The following is a 27,262-nucleotide window of genomic DNA, read 5'->3' as shown; positions in this document are numbered from 1 at the left end:
GCTGCACCCGTTGGTAAACAATGTCCACAGCCATCAGATAGTTATTTGTTTACATTTCTTTTCTGTGGCTTCTCAGCTAGAATTGGACAAAAATCCTAGCAAAAGGATTTTTCATAAAATATCATGGCCACAAGAAACACCTTGTCTGGCTGCTGAGCACGCCAGGGGCTGGTGGAGTGTTCAGCGAGCAGGATGCCTTCTGCAGCACGACCCCTGTGATGCTGGGATGGGGGATTCACCACCCCAGAGGGGGAAGGAGCCCACCCCTCCCTCTGTCCCCCCACGCACCTCTGCACGGCCAGGGTCCGCACCACGGACGAGAGCAGCTGCCCATCCTTGGAGGACACCTGCATGACATACTGGGGACAGCTGGTGGCCAGGCCCCCGCTGCTGCCAGGCAGGCTCTTTCCATCGGGGGCTGGAGGGTGTGGGCGCTCCGGGGGCACTCCAGGCAGGTGGCTGCAGTGGTTGGTCCTCATGGCGCTGGGCAGCGGGTCCCCATCTAGGCAGGAACGGGGACAGGGAGGTGCTGTGGGGCACATCCCTCCCTGTCTGACCAACAGCAGGCGTGAGAAGGAGCATCCCTGGCTGCCCATCCCATGTTTCTGAAGCCCACTCAGGAGGGAAAGGGGGTTTGCAGTATTGGGGGTTTGCAGTATTGGGTGAGACAGGCAAAAACAGTCTGCACGTCCCACAAGCAGCAAGGCTGCAACCCTTATAAAAATTGGTTAATTTCTCTCTGCTGAAGTAATGAGTGATAAACAGAGAGGCTGAACCTTTTGTCACTCCCCTTATAAATGTTTCAAAGCTATATACACTCTTCACCCTGTTCACTTTCAAATTTAAAGGCTGCCACTGTCCGCCAAGGGGAAAAAGTTATGTACTGGAGGAGAAAATGGTTGATTTGCTTCAGATCCCCTTTGAAAACACTTCAAGGCTGCTTAGTGTCTTCTATCACCAACCCACGGCAGAGCACAGACCTGGCAATTAATCCTGTACAGGGCTTTAGTCACACAGACCTGCTTAAACACAGCCTGCACAGCAGTAATTTATGCCACAAGGTGAGGCAGAAATCACAGCCTGCCCGTGCCTCTCTGCTCTGCTCTGCTCTCTCTCACATCACTGTGAGTGTGTTTGGCACAGTGCTTCCACACATGGCAATTGGGAAGGAAGGGCTGTGCTGGAACAAGTGTGATAATTCACTTGTGGGGAATTTTGTAAGGAATTTGAGATGGGCCTTCTGAGTTGTTTTTGATGATGCGGTTTATTTTTCTTATCTTTTGCATAGGTAGGAAGGGGGAGTTTGGCTCACAAGGTCAGAAGACCCCTATTTACAAGACCTTTTAAGGAGTTACTGACCAATAAAACATTGCCAACAAGGATGTCTATGTTTTTGACCCAATCCTGAAATATTTCATCTTATGGTGTTATAGTATAAGCTTTATTAGCCAATCATGTTATGACACACAAACCTACAGTGGTGCATTCTAAACTCCTTGTTTACCACTCTAACTACTTTAACTTTTATATCTTAAACTCTAAATCTCTAAACTTTCCTTTACTTAGTTTAACATGTCTTTGCTTTAAGCTATAAATACACGTTCTCACTGCTAGCACCTAAGTTTGGAAGTCTTTTCCAAGGTCTCAGTTCAAAACCTGTGTTTAATTCTAAGCTTTGCCTTAGAGGCCAAAAGTTCTGAGAGTTCTCTGCATTTCAGATTCCAACCAGAAGGAGCCTGGGCGTGTAAATTCCTCATGCCTTGGTGGGATGGATGCTCCTGGCTGGGTGTGCTGGTCCTGGTGGGCTCCACCAGGCTTTGTCCCTGCTCTCTTCCCCTTTGGATCAGGCACCAAAAACCACACATAGGGTGGGTTAATCCCTCTGCAAAAGAGGGGAAAGATTTCCCTATAAGACCTTGGGACAGTTGGCTGCACTCTTGTGTAAACACTGCAGGGTGCAATGATGATATCCCCGTGCTACAATCAAGAGTTTTCCCCTAAAAAAAAGTGTTCTGCCCATACACCACAGCTGTATGGGATCAGCACTGCAGCTGGGAAGAATCTTTAAAAGCCAAACATGAACAAAACTCTCTAAACAGGGTTTTTTCTCCAAGGGATTAGGTGAAACCCTGTGATTTGACTCTGTTGGGTTTGAGGAAGAGCAGCACCAACCTTTGGAAGCCCCCTTGTTGGTGTGTTTGTGGGGGTCCCAGGAAGAGGGAAGAGATGAAGCTGACTCCATATTTCTTAGAAGGCTGATTTATATTATATTATATTATATTATATTATATTAAAAATGCTATGCTAAAACTATACTAAACTTTAGAGAGAAAGGATACAGACAGAAAGCTAGAAAAGAATGAATAATAAAAACCCGTGACTGGCCAGAGAGTCCGACACAGCTGGGCTGGGATTGGCCATTAAGTAAGAACAATTCTCCAAATCACATTCCAAAGCAGCAAAACAGGGAGAAGCTGAAGCTTCCCAGCTTTCCATGAGGAAATCCTGGGCAAGGGAATTGGTGAATTGGCCTTGGCAGTAAGGTTTTGTGTCATGTGGGGACTGGTGTGGGTGCTGGACCACTCACACCACACAAGCTTTCACACAGGGACTCATATTCTTAGAAAGGCATCTAAAAATAGGGAAACTGGTTTGTTTTGCAGGATTGCTTGAGCTGTTTTCAGAGCACACACACCCCAGGGAGAGAGCAGGAGGCTGATGATGCAGCTTGCAGGGCAGGGAGTGTTCGGGGAATGGGGAAGGGAATCGGACTCTGGGCCTCATTTACAATGAAAATGAAGCAAATGGCTGATGTCAAAACCATTAACATATAAAAGATGCAGACATTTCAAGAGAATAAGAGCCACAGGCTCTCCAAGGAGACCGTGGTGTTCAGTTTTAGTCCTAAAATCCATGCTGAGACTGTTTAACAAGAACGTTCAGCTGCTGAGTAGCTGCTTCATTAAACTTAAAAAGCCCAAGAAGTATCATGCTTACAGACCCACGCTGCAGAATTATGTATTTTTATCCTGATTGCTTCACTGACCCCATTAAGTACAACAGTGGGTTTATAATTTCATATATAATGACCATCCAGGCCTTTACAAACACATCCCTCAGTCACTTGATGAGTTTGGAGGGCTCGATGGAGCATCAGAGGATGCAACTAAATGCAAAGCTTTAAAGCACACAGGAAATTAACTGGCTGTATCTCAAGAATGTTAATTCAAATTTCTACCTACAGCATTGATTTCCCACTTTGGCAAAGCAGATACAGTTAATCCCTTTCTGTTTTGTTTTTTTTTTTAAAGAAGGAAGGTACAGGTAATCCCTTTCTACTTTTTTTTTTAAAGGAAGCTGAAAGTTACAACACACTTTTCTGATTTCAGAAGAACCATTTTCACACAAAATCAGTGCATGTGCCTGAAAAGTGATGCAATTATAGAATTACATGATGTCTGCTTTAATACTGAACCCCATGGCAAATAATGTAAATTAGTTGTCCTGAGAAGCACAGAGATCCTAAGCAAATCCTAAGGTAAATCTGGCATTAGGGAATTGTAATTTTAACAGCCACAAACCCCCAAATTCAGTATTTACCCATATGTATGTATTATATTAAAAAAAATTTCACCTGAAACCACTGGAAATCTGTCAAAAAAGCCTCAATAAAAGAGAAAATAAAGAACACAAAGCAGGAAGATGTGTTTAGCTGGTATTTATGAGGACATGCAATATTAACTGGGGAAGACAGAGTAGCAATATTTATTCCAGACACCAGAAAAATCTCAGAAAAGTGTCTGAATTTGGCACGATGAATGGATGGTAGTATTTAGCTCTTTGTTTTTTCTTTTCTGTGTGGTCACGAGTCATAGTTTTTCATTTGTATATATATATACAAATATACATGTATGTATGTATATGGGTTTATGGGTATCAGAGCAAAAGTAAATGTGTTGCAAGTATTTTCTTTATGCAGGAAGTGTAAAAAAAAAGTGACAAACCAACCAATAAACTCAAGCAAATTATCTGAGGGCTTGTTGAAGCTAGGCAGAAGATTCAAATGCAGAAGACATCCTTTCCCCCATAATAATTTATAGGATGCTATATTGCTATTTTAGAGATTTATAACTTCTATAGAAAAAAAGGCATAGAAGTTATAGTGCCAGTGAGCAAGGCACTGCCACTCCAACTGAGCTGCACTCAAATAAGAAGTTAGAAACCAGCATTAGTGCCCTGAGACGGAATTTAAAGCCAAAGAGCTAAATTATCATAGCAGAGCTTTTTTAAACAAAGCTGTTTTTCTGTGAAGCTGTGATTGGCTGGGATTTGCACAAGGAAAATTATCTTTACACTTCAAGCAGTGGGTTGCAAATATTGAACAGATACTTGTGGAGTTGCTCTCTTTTCCTTTTTTTTTTTTTTTTTTTTTTTAATTTTTTCAGCACCTCTGCAAAGAACAGCACTTATTCCACCTCTCAGTCATGGTTTCAAATTTGGAAACCTTTTCACCTTTCTTGTTCCACGTTCCCACGAGTTCACCCTATTAGTTTCAGGAAATGTGACATGAGCTTGCATCAGTCAGCTTCAACACTTAAAAATATGCATGAAAAACCACCAGCATCCCATCTGGAGACATTTTCCCAAGAAATACTGCGTTATTTTAAAAAGGCAGCCAAAATATACTAATACTAATATTAATAACAATTATAACAACAACAACAGACCAAACCAAAGCCAAAAAAAGCCTCACCAGCAGAAAAATCCCAAATACATACCAACCCAGAAAAATAATTTAAAAAAAATCCTAAACAAATAAACAGAAACCACCACCAACAACAACTTAAACAACTAAAAAAACACCCTCCAGTTTTCAGAAGCTCTCAGAGATACGTTTTTGTTTATTTAATATTTATTTATTATTTAATAACAGCAATATTATTATAATATTATAATATATTATAATGTTATAATTATATATAATCATATTAAAATTATATATACACATATATAATTATAGTGTAATATAATATTATAACATTATATGATATATATAATGTCATTATAGTATATATAATAATATAATGTGTATTATAATATTATATATAATATAATTATAGTATATACTGTACTGTAATATATTATTACCTTTTAAAAATTTAGATATATAAATATATATTAATTAAATATATTTAAAATATATTTATTTAAATATATTTTAAATATAGTATATTATTTATTTAATAAAGTATTTAATTTATTATATATTTATTTAAAGTACATTTATTTATTACAATAAATTACTGTATATTATATTATTTTATTATTATATATTTATTATATTTATTATATATTATTATAAATTTATTGTTATATATTTATTATAATAAATAAATTATATATATTTATTATAATAAATAAATTTAAAATATAAATTTTGTTATAATTTATATTTCATTTTTAAATATAGATTTGTTTAATTTTTCATTATTATTTTATTATTTATTATTATTTATTATTTCTTTATTTATTATTGTTTATTATTTATTTATTTATACTATTTATGTAATGTCACATAATTTTGCACAGTTCACTCCAGAATTTTGGGCCCCAGTGATGTGTAGCCAGTTTTTTACCTGGAACAGGCCAGCAGATCTGGAACAGAGACAGAATTCTGCACCTTGCTGCCAGCTGGAAGAATGGTTCAAATCATGGTGGAGCATCTCCCACCTCCTTTTCTGCTCTCAGTCCTGGCTGGCTGCTCAGAATGCAAATTGTTGCATTCAAAGTAATACACAAATGTTTTCAAAAGCAGTGCAGTTGTCAGAGGCTGGGTGAAAAAGATAAATTCTCAACTCCAGAGCACTCTGAAACCTAGGCTTTCACCTGCTAAGAAGCGAGGCAGGGTGCTGTGAAGGTGGAATGGACAGATCACTTCTTAAAAACCAAGAACCCCTGGGGCACCTCAAAATCCTGTTTTACTGTAAAAACAACGAGTTTCATGCACGTCCATTCTTGGGCACTCACATCTGGAATAGTCTGAAATGTTTCTTGACTCTCCCCTCCACAAGGAGCTTCATATTTACACAAATATTGAGCAAAAAAATTGGTGGAGTCACTGGCAGCTCCACCTGAAGTTGTGGATGCTGCAGCACCCCCAGAGTAAAAAAATTCATTTCTCTAAACTGAGAAGACCAGTTCCTACATTTGGTAACGACACGTGGCTCAGCACAAGGAGAGGAAAAAAAAAAATAAAATAAAAAAAAGCTGCCTGACCTGTTCATTTTGGAGCTCTAAAGCCATCAGGGAGAGAGGACACGGCAGTTCTGGGGCACGGCGACAGGAGAGGAAGGCTGGAGAAAATTTTATTTTGGTCAGCAGCATCCACTTTGCTGCACTACACACCACCACCTTTTAAGGAGCCCACTGAAAGGTGCAAGAGGAAGATGTGGCAATTGTTCCCCAGCTGGGGAGGACAGATTTCAAGTTAAGGTGTTTCGACACACAGAAAGCAGCACAGCACAAACCCGGACGACATTGGGCAATTTTACTCTGTTTCAGCCCAAGTTTTGCTAATTTTTCAAGCATTTCCCATTCATCTGGTCTGACTGCAGAGAGCTGCAGGGGCTTTTAAAAGCTGCCACACAGCAGGCTGCATTGGAAAGTGCAATTTTATAAACAAGCACGTCAGAAAACCGAGGGCTCATTTGAGGCAGCAGCACAAAGCACTTCAGCATAAGTAGTCCTTAAGAGTCTGACCACGCATTTAAAACCTCAGTGCCCACCCATAAATCATTGTTATTTTGTTGGGTACTGAACCTTGAGCCACTTTCCATGGGAGCAATAGACTCCCTTCTTGGCACCGTGAACTTTAATAAATTGCTTTATATGCCTGCACAGCCACTAACTTGGGTCATTTGCTTAGATTTGTATCCTTCTGTTGGTTGTTGAAATGAAAGTTTTCAGATCATAATAAATACCAGAAGCACTTGTGGTGGTGGCATTTTAGCCTTGCATGAATAAGAAAAAAACTCAGAAGACAAATTCAGTTTATAACTGATCTGGAAATAGAATTTTTTTCCCCCCCCAGGTACAAGGAAACATGTATATTTTCTTTCCTTGTGTTAGTTTTCTTCTAGTAGAAATGTCTTTCCTCATAGGTTACAAAGGCACCTACTCCAACATGTTCCTAAATTCTCTTTTTTTTCATTGCCACATCTGCTTCAGACCCCCACTTCCCTATTTCCCACCCACAAAATTCCTGATTATACACCAGAACATGGCTTAAACCACAATTGTTTTCACACCTAGGCACCAAAATACAGTGGAAAAATAAATATCTGCCTATATACTCAAAGACTGCATATTAAAAAGCCCAGAAGTTTGGGGTTTTTTTGCACTAGAAAGCTCTGGATTCTCTTCCCCCTTCCAAATTAGGTCACCTTATACAAATGAGTCAAGCATTTCTTGGCCTGAAACGTGAAAGATGGGAATTTAATTTGCTCTCAGCAGCTGTCAAAGGACAAAGAACTCCATGTCAGTCCTTGAAGCCAGGGTTCATCCCCAAAAACCACTTTGTCCTGGAGAGTGACACCATTTTTTTGCACACTGTGTTTTACTGACGAGTCACTTCCTCCATCGTGGGAACTGCAAAACTTTCAGCCCCATTCTCTGAAGTACCCCGGATTTCATCAGAAAACCTGTCTTTTGCAACTTCCAACTTTTTTTTTTTTTCCCCCCCCCGTTTTTAATGCATCAGCCAGTGCCTCTGGACCCTGACCCCTGCTCCATTTAGGTGCTTCATTCCTGCTGCTTGTCTTGCCAGGAAAAGCAAAATCTGAGGGTTCAGGATGCTCACCCCACCCCCTGAGACCCACAGCCCACCTGCACACAGCAGAGTGCACCAAAAAATTGAACAGAAATTGCACAATTACACCTTGATTTCTTCAACTATTCTTACAAGAAATGGGGAGAATGAAGACAGTGTGAAGACCAGTGTTTCTGGCAAATATAAAGTCTTGAAGTCTTTCTTAAATACAAGGTCTTAGGAGGGAAAATCCAGCCAGATCTGATCCAGATGTGCTGCATTTGATGGAACTGCTACTATTGTCCTTCCCCACATTTAGACTGGACCCAGAGCTACAGTCCCACTGTTGTGGGATGGAGCTCAGGGGAAAACACTCAAAGTTAAACATTTATGTACTCCCAAGGCCACGTTTTCACATTTAAAAGTAGCTCTCCCCATTTCCAGTGCAAGGCTGAAAGGAGAGCTGCCAACATCACACAGATCATTGCAATTATTGCATTGCCCCATGTAAAAAATCCCTAATTTGGCTTTTTTTTTCGTTCACACAGCTAAACTAAAGCTGAATACAACTGATTCCTCCTGGCCTGGTAGGGGCAAGGTGAAAATTACTTATTTAAACTGCAAATGGAGTAAATGGTTAATACCCGAGGCTTGACTTCATGCCTGGGGTTTGGTAATGAAATCCTGTTCATTCATCCTGTTCATGTGTAAATTAACTCTTTAGCAAATAACTCCTAAATTACAGTTTTACCTTGCTCACAGTGGCCAAATCCACTCAGATTTTGAAGCTGTGTCCAATAAATTTGTTTGCACAAGAGCTTGGACACAGAGAGTGCTGGCAGGTGACGGAGGCAAGAGCTTGAAAACTGCAGGGGAAAAAGAGCCAGCAAAAAGCAAAATGTTTTTAACTACTTATGGGGGATACTTGGAGAAAGGTGGCCATGGTATTTCTACAGACAGCTTAACAAAAAATGCTAATTCTTCTGTTCATCATTGCTAAGTTACTTATTTGGCTGGTTTTAGTACATTTGATTCTTCCAGCTCCTGCAGTCAATACTGCACATGAATATGATCCTGTTACAATTATTGCACTTATAGTTCTCACTATTGATGGCAAAACAGCTCAATGTATGAAACTTAGAAAAGATACTAAGCCCGCTTTCAAATTAAAGTAAGTTGAAAATTGAAAACATTTCTCTTTCTAATAGCTTTATATTTTAATTCCAGAGTTCAGCAATATTGGCTGCATCAGTCTTGCATTTGAGAAAAGCTTCATTAGGTGCTCAGTGAGCACAACTTGTCTTTAAGACTCCAGTTTTGAAACAAAGATTATTATCCTAGCCTGCATACCTCTGTTTTGATGCATTGTAATTTAACCAGAAATCACTCAGGTACCATCATATTAAATTTTTTTTTTTCCTTAGTCTTCATCTGCATAAAAATTTAATATTTAGTTCCTCCACAGAGGACTTCTCTCCTTTCCACATGGTGCATCCCAAACATCTCACTGTCTGCAAGGTACCTGCATTACTAAAATATTGTCTGGTGCTCTGCACCAGGTACAATCAGAAGATCTTTTTCTTCTTCCCCAGGCACTGTGTCTGTCACTTCTACAACAAGACTGAAAACCCCACGGGGTGGATTAAATTCTCATGTTTTATTCAGCAATGAATCACCTGGGTGACAATCTGCACATACAAGGAGCTTGGCTTGTGTGTGATGCTTTGCAAAGCATGTCCCAAACTAATATATTTACAGGTGGAATCTGTGCTTTCACTTGTTCCCTGACTGTGGGATCACCCCAGGTGTTTCTGGAGGTGCCATCTAACAAGCCACTTTCCTTCCCTGAAGATAATTTACTCTGCATGATTTTATCTTGCTGTGTTTCAGCTGAGTGTTTGATGTTCAGCAAGGGGGAATCAGTCTTCCAAACATCTCGTCTGAAAAAAGAGGAAAACACTTAAAAAGGCAAAATGCCTCCAAATGCAGGTCTATTCCTCTCCCTTCTCCCTTTCTGCCCTTCAGTCAAAAGCAGCTAAAAATATTCTTGCTGCATTTCTCTTCACATGGGAAGATAAACCCTCCCTGTTCCCATATCAGTCTGCCTCTCTCAGCAGGAGCAAAGTGTGGACTCCATGGGTTTCTGCAATATTTACATAAAAATTTCCCTCTGAACTTCAGTTTGGGGGAGGGGGAGGGATTTTCATCAAGCTCCAAGACTTGCACTCTAGTCCAGCATGAGACAAACACATGGGAATATTGTGATTTAATTAAAATCACTGATAATTCCCTACAGTAACTAGTTTTACATGGGTTTGTGGTGTGTTATATAAAACTATATGCTGTGGGGACTGAACAGCTCCACTTCTTTTCCGGTAACAAGCACACCAAGAATGCTTTTAGTCATTGTCACATGAAGTTGGCAATAGTCAAACAAACCAGATCTGACATGCAGACCTGGAAAGGAAAAGTTAGTGCTGCAAAATAAAGCACTTAAAATCAAATTTCTCTTCAGTAAATCTTCGGGCAAATTACTGAAATGCTGCACTAGTGAATCAAAACTACAAGACAGAACTAAATCAAAATGGCAGAGGTAAAATTTGACTGGACAACATTATTGTCCTTAGCAAATCCAAGAGAAATACCAACAAGAGAAATAACAAGAGTTAGAAATTAACTAGGTATTAGCCTTATTTCTATGAGAAATAAAGTCAGTGGAAGCCTGGAGTGGGTTTGAGCTGAACTCAGCTGAGATTTTACTCTGTGTGTTATTGGGCCTTTTGCACTGAAATCAACCCTGACATGCAGCTTTTCTTGCACACCCAAGACAAGCTTGGTATAGGACTATTACAACTTTGCAGAACAGCAGTGAGCCAGAGTAATGCTAAAAATAGATACTATTGTGTAATTGGACCTGCTAGACATTTCATAGATTTTTATAGTGCCATTTAGCCAGCTCTGCTGTTTGTTTTCCCTGCCAGAGAATTACTGATCCTTTTTAAGAAGCTGAGTGTGTGTAATCCAGAAACATGAAACCACATCTATGCACCACTGTATTAATGCTGCTGGAGCTTTGTGTATCAGAATCTTGGGATGGTTTGGGCTGGAAGGGACCTTAAATCCCATCCAGTGTCCAACTTTCCATGGCAGGGACACCTTTCCCTGTGCCAGGCTGCTCCAGCCCCAGTGTCCAGCCTGGCCTTGGGCACTGCCAGGGATCCAGGGGCAGCCCCAGCTGCTCTGGGCACCCTGTGCCAGGGCCTGCCCACCCTGCCAGGGAAGAAATTCTCCCTAATATCTGATTTAGACCTACCCTCTGTTAGTCTGAAGCCATTAACCCTTGTCCTGTCACTCCAGACCCTATAAACAGTCTCTCTCCATCGTTCCTGTAGCCTCCCTTCTGCATCAAAATAGTCACAATTAGTTCCCCCTGAAGCCTTTCCTTCCCCAGGCTGATACCTGGAGTCGCCCCAAGCACCAAGTTCCACGAGGTCTGAGAACATTTTGATTGTGATTTTCCTTCAACCACACTTTTAAAGAATCTTATTAAAGATTCACTTGTGTCTCATGGAAACGTTCGCCCGTCTTTGCATCACCTTGCACATCCTAAGACATCACTGATGGCACAGAAATCGTCCAGAAGCATGGAAATGCTAAAACCTGGCTGAGCACTTTGGCTCTGCTGCAGAAGAATCCGTGTGAAGCTGGATCTTGACAAAGGGCGAAGTAATTTAAGAGCTCCAAGTTTTACCCTGGGGGCTGCAAAATTTCTGGGGTTTCTGGAGGTGTTGTGAGCAGCCGGAAGTAAAAAAGAAGATAAAATACTTATTTGCTTTCAGCAATGTGTTTTACCAGCCTACTTCATCCTCCAAAAAACTACTCTTTCTTAGTAAACAAGTCACTAAAAGATGACTCCTCCAAGACTTGCCTTCCTGCCATTGCCTGCTGCTGAGGCAGGAGAAAACGAAAACCCTGCTGGAAGTTTAGGTTTTCCACAAACTCTTGACTGATTTCGACCTTACACACTGCAGGGTTTTGTGGGTCTCTGTCCCCTCCACTACCCTAAACACCAGAGTTTAGAGTCAGCCAGCTTTATCTCACTCTAGGGCTGTGGAAATTTCTAGAATTTACTCACTTTCCATCCTGGCAGTTGTGATGCAATGGCTGCAACAGCAGCTGAGGAGAGTTTAGGTAGAGACAATCACCAATGAAACCTAAAAACTGAAACCTCAACAGCCCTAAAAAGCAGTTCTCTCTCTTAACCAAGCGCAATCTATATTTACAAAGCCCATGAAATGTAAATTTGAGGATTCTCTGCTATTTAATAGAATAAACCAGCACACCCCATTTTCCACGAGGAGCACTTTCCTTGGTTCAGCTGATGCTCAGGGACTGAGCTGTCAAAGCACACTTCCCAATAATCCAGACCTGGTGAGCAAACACACATGAGCAGACGCCCAGCTCCCAAATCTGCCTGCCTGTTTGGCACCTGATGAGCACAGAACTCTGCTCTGTGTGACAGAGAAAAGAGGACACTCCTCCTCCCTGGAGGCCTCCACGCAGTGGTAAATTGAGTATACAGATGATTCTGCTGGTTCTGGCAACCAGAAAGAAAGCAGAAATACTATTTTTAGCACGGCACTTCATTACCAGTTTAATGGCATCCCAAGGTTTAGCAGCCTGTCAGGTCAGAAAGAAATTGCACCTTGTTAGGAAAAGCACTGAAACAAATTTCCTCATTAAGTACCATGTCTCCTAGCTTTTGCCTATTGCTGGAAACATAATTTTTCACCCTGTAAATTGGATAAGTAAGATTCAATCATATTTTTGTTTTATGTTAGGCTATCTCCATCACTTTTATCTTCCTTGCCATTGACTAGTGAGATTTTAAGTGGGTGTTTCTGGCTCTTTAATTAAAAATTATTAGAATACTTCCACAAGTATTTTATAATAGCATTGATGCTGAGGTTGAAAAACTGATCCCTTTATGTACAAACATCTTAATAAACCAGAGAATCTTAGTGAATTTTTGTATCATCATTTTGAGACTGCTGCATTTGCCAAAGGTTAATTACATTTCCCATGCCATCTGGGCATTGCTCTCAGCTAGTCCTAAAATTTGCTCAATTTTTCCAACAAATGAATCCCCGGTGTTTTTCTGAGGAAGCTCTTCTTCTTTTCTAACTCCTGGTTTATCTCCTACCACAGCTACAGTGGAAGCAGAATGAATCCCTGATATCCCATCATTCTATAAAATACATCTGAATACTCATGGCATCCTTGTCCATTTAACATCCTCCAGGCATACAATAAATTTGTAGCCCTAATGAAGAGCAGTGAGTTAAAAAAGTGACAAAAAATTACTTTAAAGTCAGACAAAGCCTTATTCAAACCCCTCCTCAGTGCAGCTCATCTCCAAAGCTGAACAGTCTCATATAACAACTTCAATAATTAAACCACATATTTGTTCCCATTATTTGTGAGATTTCTGACAGTCATTACCTGTTTCAAGCACACTGCACTCCTGGCTGCTGATGGAGATAGAGGATAAATTAATTACGGGTAGGAATTTGTGACCAAGTGTTTCCAGAAACTCGGAGTATCTGTCTCACTGCAGAGAGCCACCAGCTCTCAGCTGCCAAGCAGGACTGAAATGAGCAAAACAGAGACAGGAAATTCACTGTCTCAGCCCCAAAGTACTCAAGAACCTCGGCCCAGGCCAGAGCACACTTGTCTTTTGTCAAAAGTAAAACAACAGAAGCCTAATGATCAACAAAAGCAATTAATTGGAACAAGCCAGCACTGGAGGAGGTGAGGGAGAAAATTTCACTTGGATTTTGGGGGTGGTTTTTTGTGTGTGCAAATGGGAACAGATTCATTGCCTTTTGAGACTTCAGGGGGGAGAGAGAAAAAAAAAAGACATGTTTTCATGCCCCCAAGCAGGTTGTGCTCCTAACAAAGTGTGAGCAGGCAAAGGGTGAAGCTCTGGCAGCCACAACCCAAGTGAGCTGGGATGGAGTTGCTCTTGTGGCTTTAACATAGATTTGTACAAAACACAGGGAAACTGAGCTGCAGTCGCTCTCAGTTTTTTCATTTTTCCATTTGATATTTCATTATTTAATTTGATTTAGTTGATAGAAGCTATTAAATCAATCTCTGTCTGGATTCTGTTTGAGTGGGTTGAGTGCCAGCAAGCACAAGCAACCTGTACATGTAAAAAATATTTCAAAGAGCTGAGGGAGCTGTCCCTAATTCCTAAACCTCAGTGGCAGCAGAGCTTGCTTACAGCAGCAATGTCCAGTGAAGTACTCCCATTGCTCTTCGCCACTGCAGTTTTTTCAGTCTTTATAAACCCCTGGCTGTTCATAATGACAGTCCAACAACAGCTAGAAATTAACTCTGGGTGGTGTGTCACAGCTGAAAGCCCACACCAGCCTGGCAGCTGCCAATTACTGCCAGCCCAAGATGTGTTCCTAAAAGCAGGATTGTCACAGAACCCTGTAGCCACAGAAAGTGAGCCACCAGCCCTTGCTGCACACTGAAATCAGCTTACAGGCAAGGAGCTGGCTTTGAGGGCTCTGCTGTGGATGAGTTCCTCTCGTGCTGTTGGGAATGCTTTGATCTCCTGGGCTTCAGAACACGTCTACATTTAAAATAAAGCTGCTGCAAGGGAAACTGTCCTTTTATGCTGCATGGATTGGAAGGTAAAGGACACAAGTGGGAGGTCAGGAATGGGCAGGTTATCTCCCACATTCATCTCCCTGCCTGTCCTGGAGACAGGACACCAAGTCAGAGACACCACAACTTCAGCAGCCGTGAAAAAGTGGATCTGCAATTTGAGAGGAGGAGAAGAGAGAGCTGGGATTCGATTTCCAGCTTCAGAAGGTCTTCAGGGGCTGGTCGTGGAAAGCAAAGCTTAAACAAAGTGTGTTATTGATACTCCCATTGACGCTGAATTAATAACTCCTCCCTCTGCTGCACCAGCCCCCTCAGACGTGATTTGGCAGAGTTCACCTCAGGAAGGAGCAGCCTGAGGATTTCTGTAAAATAAAGTTCATGACATCTCCAGTGGCATCCACAGGAGGGATTTTGTTCTGTTCCATACAGATCCTAAGGACTAAACTGGGGGCAAAAATCCCAAAGATGAAGGTGTAAACCTGTCCTCATGTGAAGATACCAGGGGCTTAAACAAGGCCTTTATATTCCAGCTACAGCCATGAAATGCTACATGGTTTTATTTCCAAGTGTTTTAGAGATAAATGCATTTGATGCCTCTCATAAACAGCCCAGAGCAGATAAGCAAAGAACCAACACTGACCTTGTGTCAGATTTACAATTTTTATTTTTTAAGCCCTCGGAAAACCAATTTCCTAAGCCATAAGCCAGTTTGGAGAAAACTAATCTGCCCAGTGCTCAGCCCAGTGAGGCTTGTAAAGCACCCAGCTCACACAGAGGTGGAAAAAAACCCAGGAGGATGAGAAAGGATTGCAGACTCTGACCCTGCCTTGTGCTTCTCCTGCTCTCTTTGAGGTAAAGCACTGATTACAATGAGAACTGGGACAGCAGAGCCCAGATGAAAAAGAAACATTTGATGCCTCTCATAAACAGCCCAGAGCAGATAAGCAAAGAACCAACACTGACCTTGTTTCATATTTACAATTTTTATTTTTTAAGCCCTCGGAAAACCAATTTCCTAAGCCATAAGCCAGTTTGGAGAAAACTAATCTGCCCAGTGCTCAGCCCAGTGAGGCTTGTAAAGCACCCAGCTCACAGAGAGGTGGAAAAAAAACCCAGGTGGATAAGAAAGGATTGCAGACTCTGACCCTGCCTTGTGCTTCTCCTGCTCTCTTTGAGGTAAAGCACTGATTACAATGAGAACTGGGACAGCAGAGCCCAGATGAAAAAGAAAAAAATAAAAAAAAAATTGCACTTCAGCTGCAATCTAAACATCTTGGATTATTTCTTCTCCATCAGTGTGTCACTGATGGTGGCTCAATGGAAGGGTTAGGAACACCAGGTTATGGGTCAGCACCTCACCCCAAAGCAGCAGCCAGCATTCTGAGCGTGCAGCTTTAAACCTCTCTGAATTCCAGCAATCCCAGGTCTCCAAAAATGATGAAATGCAGAAAGAGCTGAACAACTGCAGCTCTGCAGCAGCATCACCCTCCTGACCTCATCCCCAGAAGTGACCAGGGTGATCCTCAGCAGTTTAAAGGGTGAAACATGAAGCTCACCTGGAACAGGGGCTTCAGAGAAAAGAAAAAAGGAATTATGGAGTCTGGCAGCCACTGCATGGTGGCATAACCTGATCACTGGATAAAAGTTGAAATGTTGGATGAAATCCCATTGCAGGGGTGAAATGTGGCCAGTTTCTTTCCACACCAGCCTTTTATAAAGTACCAATTCTAAAAAGATTCAGACTGCCTGGGTTGTAACAGCTTCACAACAGTATTTATTCATTTGTGTTTACTGTCACATCCTAATAAATATCACAGTCAATAAAAGCTTTATGCCAGTTGCCTGTATCCTTTGGTTAACCTTCTGCAAAATTTACCTCTTCATCATCAAGCCACAAAGAGCTTGATGATGACAGAAATTATTCTTTTGCTAGTGTTGTTTTGTTGTTTGTTTTTTTTTTTTCCTTTGCATTTTAACACAGACATGCCTTTGCAAATTTTATGTGTTAATACTTTAAGACTTGCTTAGTGGTGTTACAACACTTGCTGTAAAGTTTAGGCAGCCTAATATGAGTGTGACAGAATTAAAAAAAAACCAAACCAAGCATTGGTCACCTCTATCTATCAGAAGTCTACTCTAAAATTCCAGTGGCCATCTCCACTGCTGCTTTATACCAGGAAGAAAAACATGGCCTGTACCTTTTTTTAAATTATTCCTTCTAAAAAGACACCCAGCATCTGAGCAGCAGTTCATCAAGCAAGCTTGGTGAACCACAGATTTATTTCCTGTCTTTGACTATTTCCCCTCATTCCAGCAATCCCCAGTCTTGCAGAGACTGCATGAAATGCCTCCACATCCCCCACAGAACAGCCAACTTTTAAAAAAATCAGTGAAACTGAGCGGAGGTAAAAGGGTCTGTCATAGTCAGTGTGCTCTATCCAAGCCAATGTGCTTCTCTACACACATAAAGCCATAAAAGTTACAAGGATTTTTTTTTTTCCCTCTACAAAGACATAAAAGTTAGACAAGGAAATTTTGTCCTCAAAATTCAGCAGTTCTGTGTTACAAGTAGAACCAGAATAATTCAATATTAAAAAAAAAAACCACCAAACAAATAAACAAAAAAAAAGTAAAACAGGTAAAAAAAATACAAAAAACTCCACTTTCACTTAGTCCAAACTGCACCAGGAGAGGTTTAGGTGGGACTAGAGGAGGAATTTCTTCACACAAGTGAAGAAACTGATTGATGAATGGTGAAATTGATTGGAAATTGATTGGTGAAATTGATCGTAAATTGATTGATGATTGGTGAAATTGATCAGAAATGGATTGGTGATTGCTCATGGGAAGGGACTGCCCAGGGAGGTGGTGGAGTCACTGTCCCTGGAGGGGTTTATGGAATGACTTGGCTGACAGACTGGACTCAGAGCTCTTTCCCAACCTAATAGATTCTGTGGTTCTGTGTGATTCCACAAAATAAAACTCAATAAAGATCTGCACAAATCAAAGGAAAAGCATCCAAGATCTGTCTTGAGCATTTAGAGGTTTTTTTACAGTGTTAGACCAAATATTTTGTCTCTGCTTTAGCAGTGCCAGCAATGATTCATCCCTACAAAATACTGTTGAATAATTAAAAATAGATGATATCTCTGCTCTCTCTTAATAACATTTTTTTCCCTACTCCTAATTTTTTTCCTTTGAAACAAATGTCTACCACTCAGTTAATTAACATTCATTTTTCTAGGATCTGCTCAGCACAGGAATACACTAACTCTTCAGGTGAAAGCAATTTATAGACTACATTATCCAAAGTTATTTGCCATTCCTTTGTCCTTGGCAGAGCAGCGTTGCAATGACAACCAACACCTTAGAGCAGAACACATTAATAAGATTGTTAATTTCCTGTTTCTGCTAACAAAACAAAAAAAAAAAAAGAAAAAGAAAGAAAAAAAAAAACAAACTCACCACTCCACTAAATAAAAATGAATGGCAACTATTACCAATTTTATTATTTTTCCCACAAAGAGCAGAGGAAGAAATCCTCAGTTCAGTGGGATGTTAATTACTCCAAAGGATAAATCCCAGATTCATGAAACTTCTTATTTTCTGCATTTTTAAGATAATGCTGCTGTGAAAAAAACCCCTTTATTCTGAGGGAGACTGAGGGCACCTCAGCCATTTATCATTATTATCAGGGAGCTCCTTGGCCATGCAACCACAGAGAAAAACATTTACAGGGGAAAAAGGTTGGGTCCCTCCCATAAAATTTAACATTTGCTCATCAGCTGACACAATCTTTTACTCATTTCTGGGGATCAGCACACGCTGCCCAAGCTGATTATCCCATTGTTTTTAGGGCTGCTGACTGCAATGAGCTGCCTTGGGTCTCACTTGGTGGAAATTAACATTGTGTTCCAGCTAAAGGAGGAGCAGAAATAAAAAGGCAGCTTTCTCAAGTGGTTTCTTTTCAAGTTTTCCCAAAACTGAGTGTCATGCTTCACTTTCAGTACTTCTTAAAAGCACTTACAGTTAAATTGTAAGGAAAAATATGATGCAAAACTATGACTTTTGGTCCTGTTGAAGTGCTGTCTATGCTAATGCTATCTTTTTTTTTTTTTATAAGGTAGGCTTTTCTGGAAAATTTGGGATATCTGGAGAGCTGGAGACATGACTGCTGCACCAAGTTTCTAATTAATTTCAATTTTAGAAAACTTTCCTGGGATCACTTTCTGCTAGGTTTTATGAAACCATAAACATTTTGGGTTTGCATGCCTGTCTGCATGCTCAAAAAGCAGAAAAAGCAGTTAACCTGGGCTATAACTGATCACATATTTCCCTTTTTATATCTGATAAGGAGTAATAGGATTTATTCCACCACTGGTAAGAATTGCCTCTAAGTGGTCATCTTATTAAGATGAATTATATGTTTTCAAGGAGTTTACTTCCTCCTATTTTAAGAGGCTTTCAATGTTTACAAGGAGTTCAGTGGATTTTAGGGTGTGTTGAGAGTAAAACTGGCTGTGAATAAAGTCTGGGTATTGTACATACAACCTTAATATTAGTACTGTAATACTGAATTTACTATTTTTACACTATCTACCAGTATTTCATTCTTAAACCTGTGTCTGGTGTAATCCAATGCTTCTCTCCTTCTGCCAAGCACAGATTTATAATGTATTTTGCTTTATTTTATTCTCTTGAAAAAAAAATAAAATTAAATCTATGTATTCTCTGGAACATTTGACCCAATTGTACGTATTTAGTAAGTATTTACTAATTTTCTGCAAGGGTTGAGGTTAACAAAAATAACGTTATTTTTAATTTTAGGCTTTAAATTTTTAAGAAATTGCATTCCTAGGGACCAAACAAGGAAACAGGATACAGAACAACAGAGTTGCTTTCTTCCAAAATTTATTTGGCACCTAATGGGGCCTGGCAGCTTGGTCCTGCCACATTTTTTGGACTGACCCAAGAGTAGCATCAGCCTCATGACACCTGGAAAACAAGTTTTTTACAACTCCACACCGAGGGAAAAACCCCAGATTTTTGTGGAGTTTGTGTGGACAGGCACAAAGCCCAGCAGCAGACAGAGGGGTGAGCTCATCGTGAGGGATTTTAGCCAGATGCAAATCCAATATTGCAACACAAGCAGAGGAAAGAAGAAAAGGAACACATCCTGTCCTGCTGACTTCCTCAGATTCCACCAGGAGCCTTCCATCTACCCCCAGCAGCTTTCAGGGGCTCTGACCCAGCACCTAAGATGACCTGAATCCACTGATTTTCAGCAAAAGTTTGCCACTGAATTCAGTAGGGTCAGGGTTTCCTTGGTGTTGCATTGGCCATTGTGATCCTACTGATTAAAAAAGGGTCCACTTCAGTAGGTTCTTGGCAAGATCAAATATTCTGCACGTTTGCTGAGCAGGCTTGGAAGCCCAGTTGACAAAATTGCTAATTAGAAATGCTAACCATTCTAAGAAACAGAATTTACAGCAATTAAACTCAGCTCCTTTGTGCCAGCTGACAAAATTATTATTGCGTTATTTCTCTCTGAATCTTCACTTGATATTCAGCTGTTTTGTGTCAAATATTGGGTGGCTAGTTTTACTTTCAGCATCTCAAAACCCAAGTCAGCCAGAAATGCCTCATAGCAGTCCTGAGGCAGGCAGAGCAGCCTTTCCAACACTTCAGGTGAGGTTGCAGGGTGTGAAAATTAAAGTTATGCTGTACCTACACCACAGTTTTTAGCTGCCACAGCACTAGAGAAGGACAGAGGTCTCAAGCAAAGAATATTTAACTCATCATTCATAGATACCAATCCATAACTTAACCTGGGCTACGAATGATCACATATTTTCCTTTTATATCTGATAAGGAATAATAGGATTTATTCCACCACTGGTAAGAATTGCATCTTAGTGGTCATCTTATGAAGAAGAATTATGTCTTTTCAATGAGTTTATTTCCTCCTGTTTTGGGAGGCTTTCAATGTTTACAGGGAGTTTAGTGGATTTTAGGATGTGTTGAGAGTAAAACTGGCTGTGAGTAAAATCTGTGCAGCTGCTCTCTGCCCCAAAATTCACCCAGTCACTTATAAAGCCACAGGCACAAGGGACAATAATTCCAGGCTCTGGGAATGAATGTTTTGCTACAGCTTCGTGCATCATCAGACCAGCAGGTGGAAAAGAGGTTTCCCTGAGGTGCATCAGCCTGGCAGGCTCAGAGTGGCTCCAGCACGAGGTTGTGGGGGCAGATCTGTGCCTCAGCTGGGCACCCTTCGTGTGAAATGCAAATCTGAGTTTTGTGTCAGGTACACACAGGAAATGTGTGCATCTGTGACTGTGATATGTGTGACCACAGGACAGTTATAAAGACAAATCTCAAGCTACGTCAGGGAAGGTACAGGTTGGATATTAGGAAAAAATTTTTCACTGAAAGAATAATAAAGCACTGGAATTGTCTTCCCAGCGAGGTGGTGGAATCACCATCTCTGGATGTGTTTAAAAAAAGACTGGACATGGCACTTGGTGCTATAGTCTAGTTGAGATGTCAGGGCATAGGTTGGACTTGATGATCTTAGAGGTCTCTTCCAACCTCATGATTCTGTGATTCTGTGATTCTGTGATTCTAATAAATCACTGAGGGGGGATTCTGTGATTCTGTGATTCTGTGACAACGAACATGGATTTTTGTGTCCTCTTGGCCTAGTCAAGCTTCTCATTTATAACATTCTCCTGTTAAAGATTAATGCAAGGAAAGCTGGCATGCAGCTCCAGTATATCCAGGTTTGGGTGGGAATCACAATGCAGCTCCAGAACAGCAACAGCATGTATGGGCAATGTGGTTTTTTGAGCTTAGGTAAAAGGCAGAGATGACTTTAAACTTTTCAGTGCCCCTTTCTAGGAATGCTTTTCTTCCAGAATTCAATTCTGCAGAAGCAGAAGGGCAGTCAGGTGTGTGATGCAAAAGAAAGCACCAGGTACTCACAGCCCATTTGATTATTCCTTGGTAGGCAGCTTCTCTAAACTCGTGGCAGTAAAATCAAAAGATTATTTGTTCAGCCTTTTTTTTTAGACAAAAATCTTGCAGGCTAAACATAGCCAAGCTGCTTGAGAATTCCCTGTGGAGAAGAGCTGCCTTCCAAGGGCTGCTGCTCCCACCAGCTGAGTTCCAAGCACTCACACAGAGCTTTTAGTGCTTCAGTCCCACAACATGTGTTTAATTATTTACCAAAACCGAGTACAATGCACTTGTGAGACTTTTATGACCATCCCAAACACATTCAGAAGCACTGAGTTTGTACCTTTAGCCAGTCATTCACACTAACATTGCACAAACACTAAAACTTCATTTGGTTTTCTATGACTTTGAAGACACCCACCTGCCCCCAGTCTTGTTTTCTTGAGATTACAATAATAAAGTTCTAGTTCTGTCATGAACACAAATATAACTGTTCACTGTACAAAATTAAAACCCATCTTCTTGTGCATTTTCTCCCATTTTCTTCTGGGATAAGAGCTTCAGGAACCTTTAAAACACAATAATTAGATTATATATTCAAATGTACTTCAGGTTATCCATGCCTGTGATTTGTGTATCTGCTCTTAACTCTCAGTTTTAAAATTGCATTTCAGATGTTGCACAATTATCAGTAACTGTGATTTCTGCCTTTTAAAGCTACTATGCTTACTTTCACATTATTTTGTCACACCTGGCATGAAAACTTCACAAGAAGATTTCAAAGCTTAGCATGCCTAAAAAAGAAGCATTTTTCCACTCCCACAAACATATTCCTCTTCTCTCCCACATATCTTAGTAGACTGTGTGAAAGTAATTTTCTTTGATATGGGGAAGTTTTAAAAGAACAAAAATACAAATCCTGTGGACAAATCCCTTCCTCTCCAAACCACAGTCACAAACACCAACATCTGAAAACCAACGTGTGCAAAGCAAAATGAGGAAGCAGGCTTCATCCTGGATATATTTTCCTTTCTTTCCTTCAAATCCAGAATGACAATTCCTGTGCTGCAGCTCCCTGTGCACTTTTGGATGGCACTTCCAAAGCAAAGAGACATTTCCCTGAAAACTTTTTTTTTAAATTTCCCCACACTGCTTTGTAAAATAAATACCTTAAAAACTTGCAAAAATGTACCCATGAAACCTCTGCAATGCCTGATTTTGCATGTGAACTGTGCATCAGCCAAACTTATTCCCACAGGGGTATTCGGCTGGAGGAAAACTAATTAATTGTGAAATGCATCATTCATCAAAATAACTCAGGATTTTGAAAGAGCTGAATGGTATGCAACATTTTTCTACCACTTCTAGCTCACAGATACTTTAACAGCTCAATGGTTAAAAGTGGTTAAAAACTGTTAAAAGTGGTTAAAAATGTGACCATGGAAGGACAGAACTGATAGAGCTGAGCACTTCCATTCCTCCTTATTCTACTTTATTGCATTAAAAAATAAATAAATCAAGTAAGAACCCACACATATGGCAAAAGGAACATAAGTTCCTTTTATGCCTCCTTATTCTACTTTATTGCATTAAAAAATAAATAAATCAAGTAATAAATAAATAAATAAAGTAAAAAATAAATAAATCAATAAATCAACCCACACATATGGCAAAAGGAACACAAGTTCCTTTTATACAGTACAATCTTGCTGTATTTCATCAAATGCTTTAAAATTTCGTGTTCCTTTTCCATCCTTACAGAGTTCTCATCCTTTCAGCAGAGCCACAACCACCTGGGCTTGTACAGCTGCCTCCCAGAGCATTCCTGAGTTCCTTCCTTGCACACACAGAGCCCAAATTCCTTCTTAGCCATTAATGCTGAAATGTTTCTTTCAGCTGAAAGGCTCAGGCACGTGGCTCCATTAAGAAAACTGCATGGCCAGGGAGAGTGCTATAAAAAGGCCGAAGGCAAATGCAGCACTCTCTGTCCCAGAGAGTAAATGCATCCCTGACAGCACTTTCTGCAGAGGTGGGTTATTTTCCTTCCTGCCAAGAAACAGAACAATGAAAGGGAAAAAAAAAATAAATTTAGAAGTTTAAAAAATAATGCCCTTCCAGCGCTGGGTGTTTTGCACATCCCACACCCAAAATGTGACACCAGAACTGGGCAGGTCACACCACCCCAGCAGAACAGGCCAAGAGCAAATTAAAACTGGTCCTCTCTGCTTTGTCTCACAGTGCTTTTCTATTTTTTTCCTGTCCATAATTCACCCCCAAAGCCTCACAGCCTGCGATACTCTCCTGTTTATCCAGCAGCAAGCAAGGGGATGTGCCACGTGCATGCCACACAAAGGGCTGCATGTCAGCTCCAGGATAGAAAAATAGAAGAAATTTAATGAAGTTATTTAATTTAACTTCACTTCATTAAAATTCATAACATTAAGTTAAATTAATTTAATTAAATTTAGTGAAGTTATTTGGCTCTTTTTATATTATTATTCTTTTAACTGAGGCCACAGAAGATGCATTCCAGCAAACAGAGAGACTTACTGGGGTGTGGAGTTCACCTGAACATGCATGACAGCATAAAATCCAGAGAGTTATGTTTTTGAACACACAGGACATGATGAATGGTGAGAGGAATTATGGCAGTTTTACCAGAAAAACTCACTCTGCCAGGTCACTTAACAAAACAAACCCAAACAAACCACACACATTGGTGAGTGGTTACTGCTGTGGGACAAAGACCTTTTCCTAACAGTAGTTTTTTAACTTTCATGTTATTTTTAATTTGTAATTTAGACAGAAACTTTTGCATGCCACAGTCTGTCTTGAGGACTACAGCAGGTATAGCACACTTACAAATTTCCTACCCACTGCCAAGAATTGCAAAAGCTACTCATCATCAAGTAGCAATGGCATTCTCTCAGATGACTATTTAATTTAAAAAAATGTTCAGAAAATAAATGAAGAGGATGTTACACCTTCTTATGAGAAGACCATGCCATAAAGCAAGCTATAAGCCTCATGTGTGTCACTCTGTTCTTTCTCCCTCTTTAAAAAGGAGAGAAAAATCCTGGCTATGAAGAGAAAAAAAGGTTTGTGGTTTTATTTTTAAGCATGCTAAGCAGGCACAGCTTCATCTTCCCTGATTTTGACAGACCAGCATCTGGTAAGGGGACTTAAAACCAACCAAAAGTGGTGTAAAAAGTAAAATACTCAGGACTAGCTGGCACTGGGGCTGGTGAATGACTTGTGGACTCACAACCCCTGTTCCAGTGTGCTGTAAAATCATCTCAGAGGCAGCTGGAGAAGCCCCTGCTGCCATTCCTATCAGCACCTCCCCTGCTCTTCATTTAGCACTCAAAAACCTGCGAAAGAATTTCAGGTTTAAAATCCTCTTTGGAAGCATGCAGATCAAATCACTTCTTCCTTCAAACAAGAAAGAGATAAGTAATTCATACTGTGACTCCTGGCTTTTTATTTTGGCTTTTTCTTCTTTTTCTCTTTTTTTTATAATTTTGTTTGAGTTTGTAGTGCCTTCTCCTCAGTGGAATTCATTGTGTTTAATCTTTTCCTTTCAGATATACACACTTTTTGTACTCTCCTCTCCCCTCAGCTCTTAAGCTTTGTTTCCCTGTGCTAAAACTCTCTTTTTCTGGGTAACTTCTCTTCCCCCTCTTCACCCAGCTACCCTCTCCTCCCCTACAAGATATACACAGAAAGTCTGCAGTTAGTGGCATCTAAAAATTAGGGAGGTCAATGGACAAAATTAATGAGAAAACAGAGATTTGCAAACGTTTGTAAAGCTAAATATCTTTCCCACCCTCTGGGAAAAGAGCAGGACACTGGATTTTCACTGTATGCTTTTCTTTTTTTTTTAATTATTCTGTAGAAATCTCTTTCACACAAGCCTCCAGCTAGGAGGAAACATTTCCTAGGGGAAAAAAATTAAACCTCTTCATTCATTCTTGCTGGGTTAATGTCTCACAGAGGTGTTGGGCTCAGAGGCTGCCTGACCTGATCACACAAGAGAAGCTGCCTCTGCAAACACAGAAAGCAAACATTCTGGCAAGTATTTGTATCTTGAAAAGTTAGGTTACACACACAACCCCTGCTTTCCTGTCTCAAAAGCTGCCTGGGAAAGTCAGAAGATTTTTAGCAGCACTGAAAGGCTCTGCTCCTTCTCACAGGATGAGAAATGGCAATTCTCCCGAGGAAAGCAGAGTTTAGACAAGACTGAAATTACACAGGAGTAGGGCTGACACACAAGGCTGCCAATATGGATTTTTGCCCATTAAAAAGATCCACAAATGACAGGGAAATGTGTTGGTGCTCTCAGTGTCACTTTTCACATAAAGACCCAGCTTTATCACCCTGAGAGTATTTCTCTCTGCTTTTGGGAATATCAGAGATTTGACTTCTCTGTTTCTGAAGCAGAAGAACTCATCAGACTAAAAAAACCCCTCTATTTTGTAATATTTTAAAGTAAGAGATGAAACAAGCAAGAGATTAAATATTTAAAACACTGGGTGTGGGTTTGTTAAATCTAACTGGCTTCTAATAAAAAATAAAGGGCACAGAGAGCTCTGTGAAAGCCTCTGCTCTGCTTTTGCCAGCAGAGCCTGACCAAACTCTTATTCCAATTTATGTATATTTCAAAAAACCCTCAAGCCAGAAGGAAAACCAGAAGAGGAGATTGAAAATAAATACCACATCTACACCCCAAAGGTTTAGTCAAAATATTTCCAGGCAGAGAACTTGAGGAGACACAAAATGCATGGGTTTATTTCTCTTTTAGGCACTGTGTGTAAGGAAAAGCCTAATCTATTTTTGGTAGCATGTACTAAAACTCTGCTGCTATCTCCTTCCCAGCTGCTTCCCCCACCCTCCACCCCCAGAGAATAGGCTGGATGTTTTTGTTAAATACTCTAAAAATGTGGGATTTTTCTTTTTTTTTTTTTTCAATACTCTGAAGACATCCTGTAAATCAGCTTCAAGTATTTTAATGTCTGGCTTAAATATAAATATTTTGTGTCTGCACTCATTTGTGTACACACACAGTTTGTGGTGGTATCCTAGAGTACTGGGAGGAAATTGGGCTACTGATTCTTCCCAAACACAAGAAACATGAGCTTTTAAAAGGTGACCAGTTTAAAAGAAACCCAAAAAAATTTAAAAAAAAAAAGTTTTCCCTTAAAAAAGCAGAAAAAACCCCCAAATTAACAGCTCAGATCATATCTAAATTATGTGTAGTACTAAGTCCCAAGACCCTGCTTTAGGCTTTTCATGACTTTTTATGATTAATATTATTTTTAATTTAATAATAAGACAATGAAAAACTCAGCCACTGCTGCAAATGCCAGGGAATGACTGCTTGCTAAATACTGTAATTTGTGCCTGTAACAAAAATGAACAAATCAACAGCACAGTAGCTGGTTTTTGGCATAGCTTCATTTTGGCTGCTTCTCCTGGATGGAGCCCAGAGTTTAAGGACCTGCCAGGAGCCCTTAAAAAGTGAACCAGGCTATAAAATGTAACACACTGGGGAAGGAAAAAAAATATTCTGGCTGGGAAAATGCTGTTGGCAAGAGCACAGCATCCTCATGTACACTTTTAAACACCCCTATATTGTTGCACGACACTTTGGAAATCTTTAATGTGGTGCAGAAATGTCTTTCAGAAACAACAGGATTAAACTCCCAGCCAGAGATCCACAATCAGGTGCAATCAGCCACCGTCCCATACAAGCTCCTGGTTATCCCAAAGCCCAGGAATTTGTGGATTTTATTCTTGTTCCTGGAAATAACTTGCAGAAAT

General features: G+C 40.3%; 1 protein-coding gene across 9 annotated transcripts in view; it reads right to left on the bottom strand.

Annotated features, from left to right (window-relative positions):
• The window catches only part of MARCHF3 (membrane associated ring-CH-type finger 3), a 64,832-nt gene that overhangs the window by 24,359 nt on the left and 13,211 nt on the right, over positions 1-27,262 (bottom strand). For 3 of the 9 annotated variants that reach the window (XM_039710245.1, XM_039710243.1, XM_039710244.1), the window contains exons 3-4: positions 6,277-6,353; positions 289-548 (exon numbers count right to left, since the gene is read on the bottom strand). In XM_039710245.1, coding sequence (XP_039566179.1) covers positions 289-548; positions 6,277-6,303 — 287 coding nt within the window. In that variant the 5' untranslated portion in view covers positions 6,304-6,353. Of the gene's footprint in view, positions 1-288; positions 553-6,276; positions 6,354-27,262 lie in introns of those variants that run through there. The other 6 variants (XM_039710250.1, XM_039710249.1, XM_039710251.1 and 3 more) reach the window with 5 other exon arrangements.

The sequence above is a fragment of the Passer montanus genome, unplaced genomic scaffold (assembly GCF_014805655.1).
Source record: "Passer montanus isolate IOZ18808 unplaced genomic scaffold, ASM1480565v1 scaffold228, whole genome shotgun sequence".
Classification (NCBI taxonomy): Eukaryota; Metazoa; Chordata; class Aves; order Passeriformes; family Passeridae; genus Passer; species Passer montanus.
The sequence above is the reverse complement of the archived record's forward strand: the minus strand, read 5'-3'. Positions and strand labels throughout refer to the sequence as shown.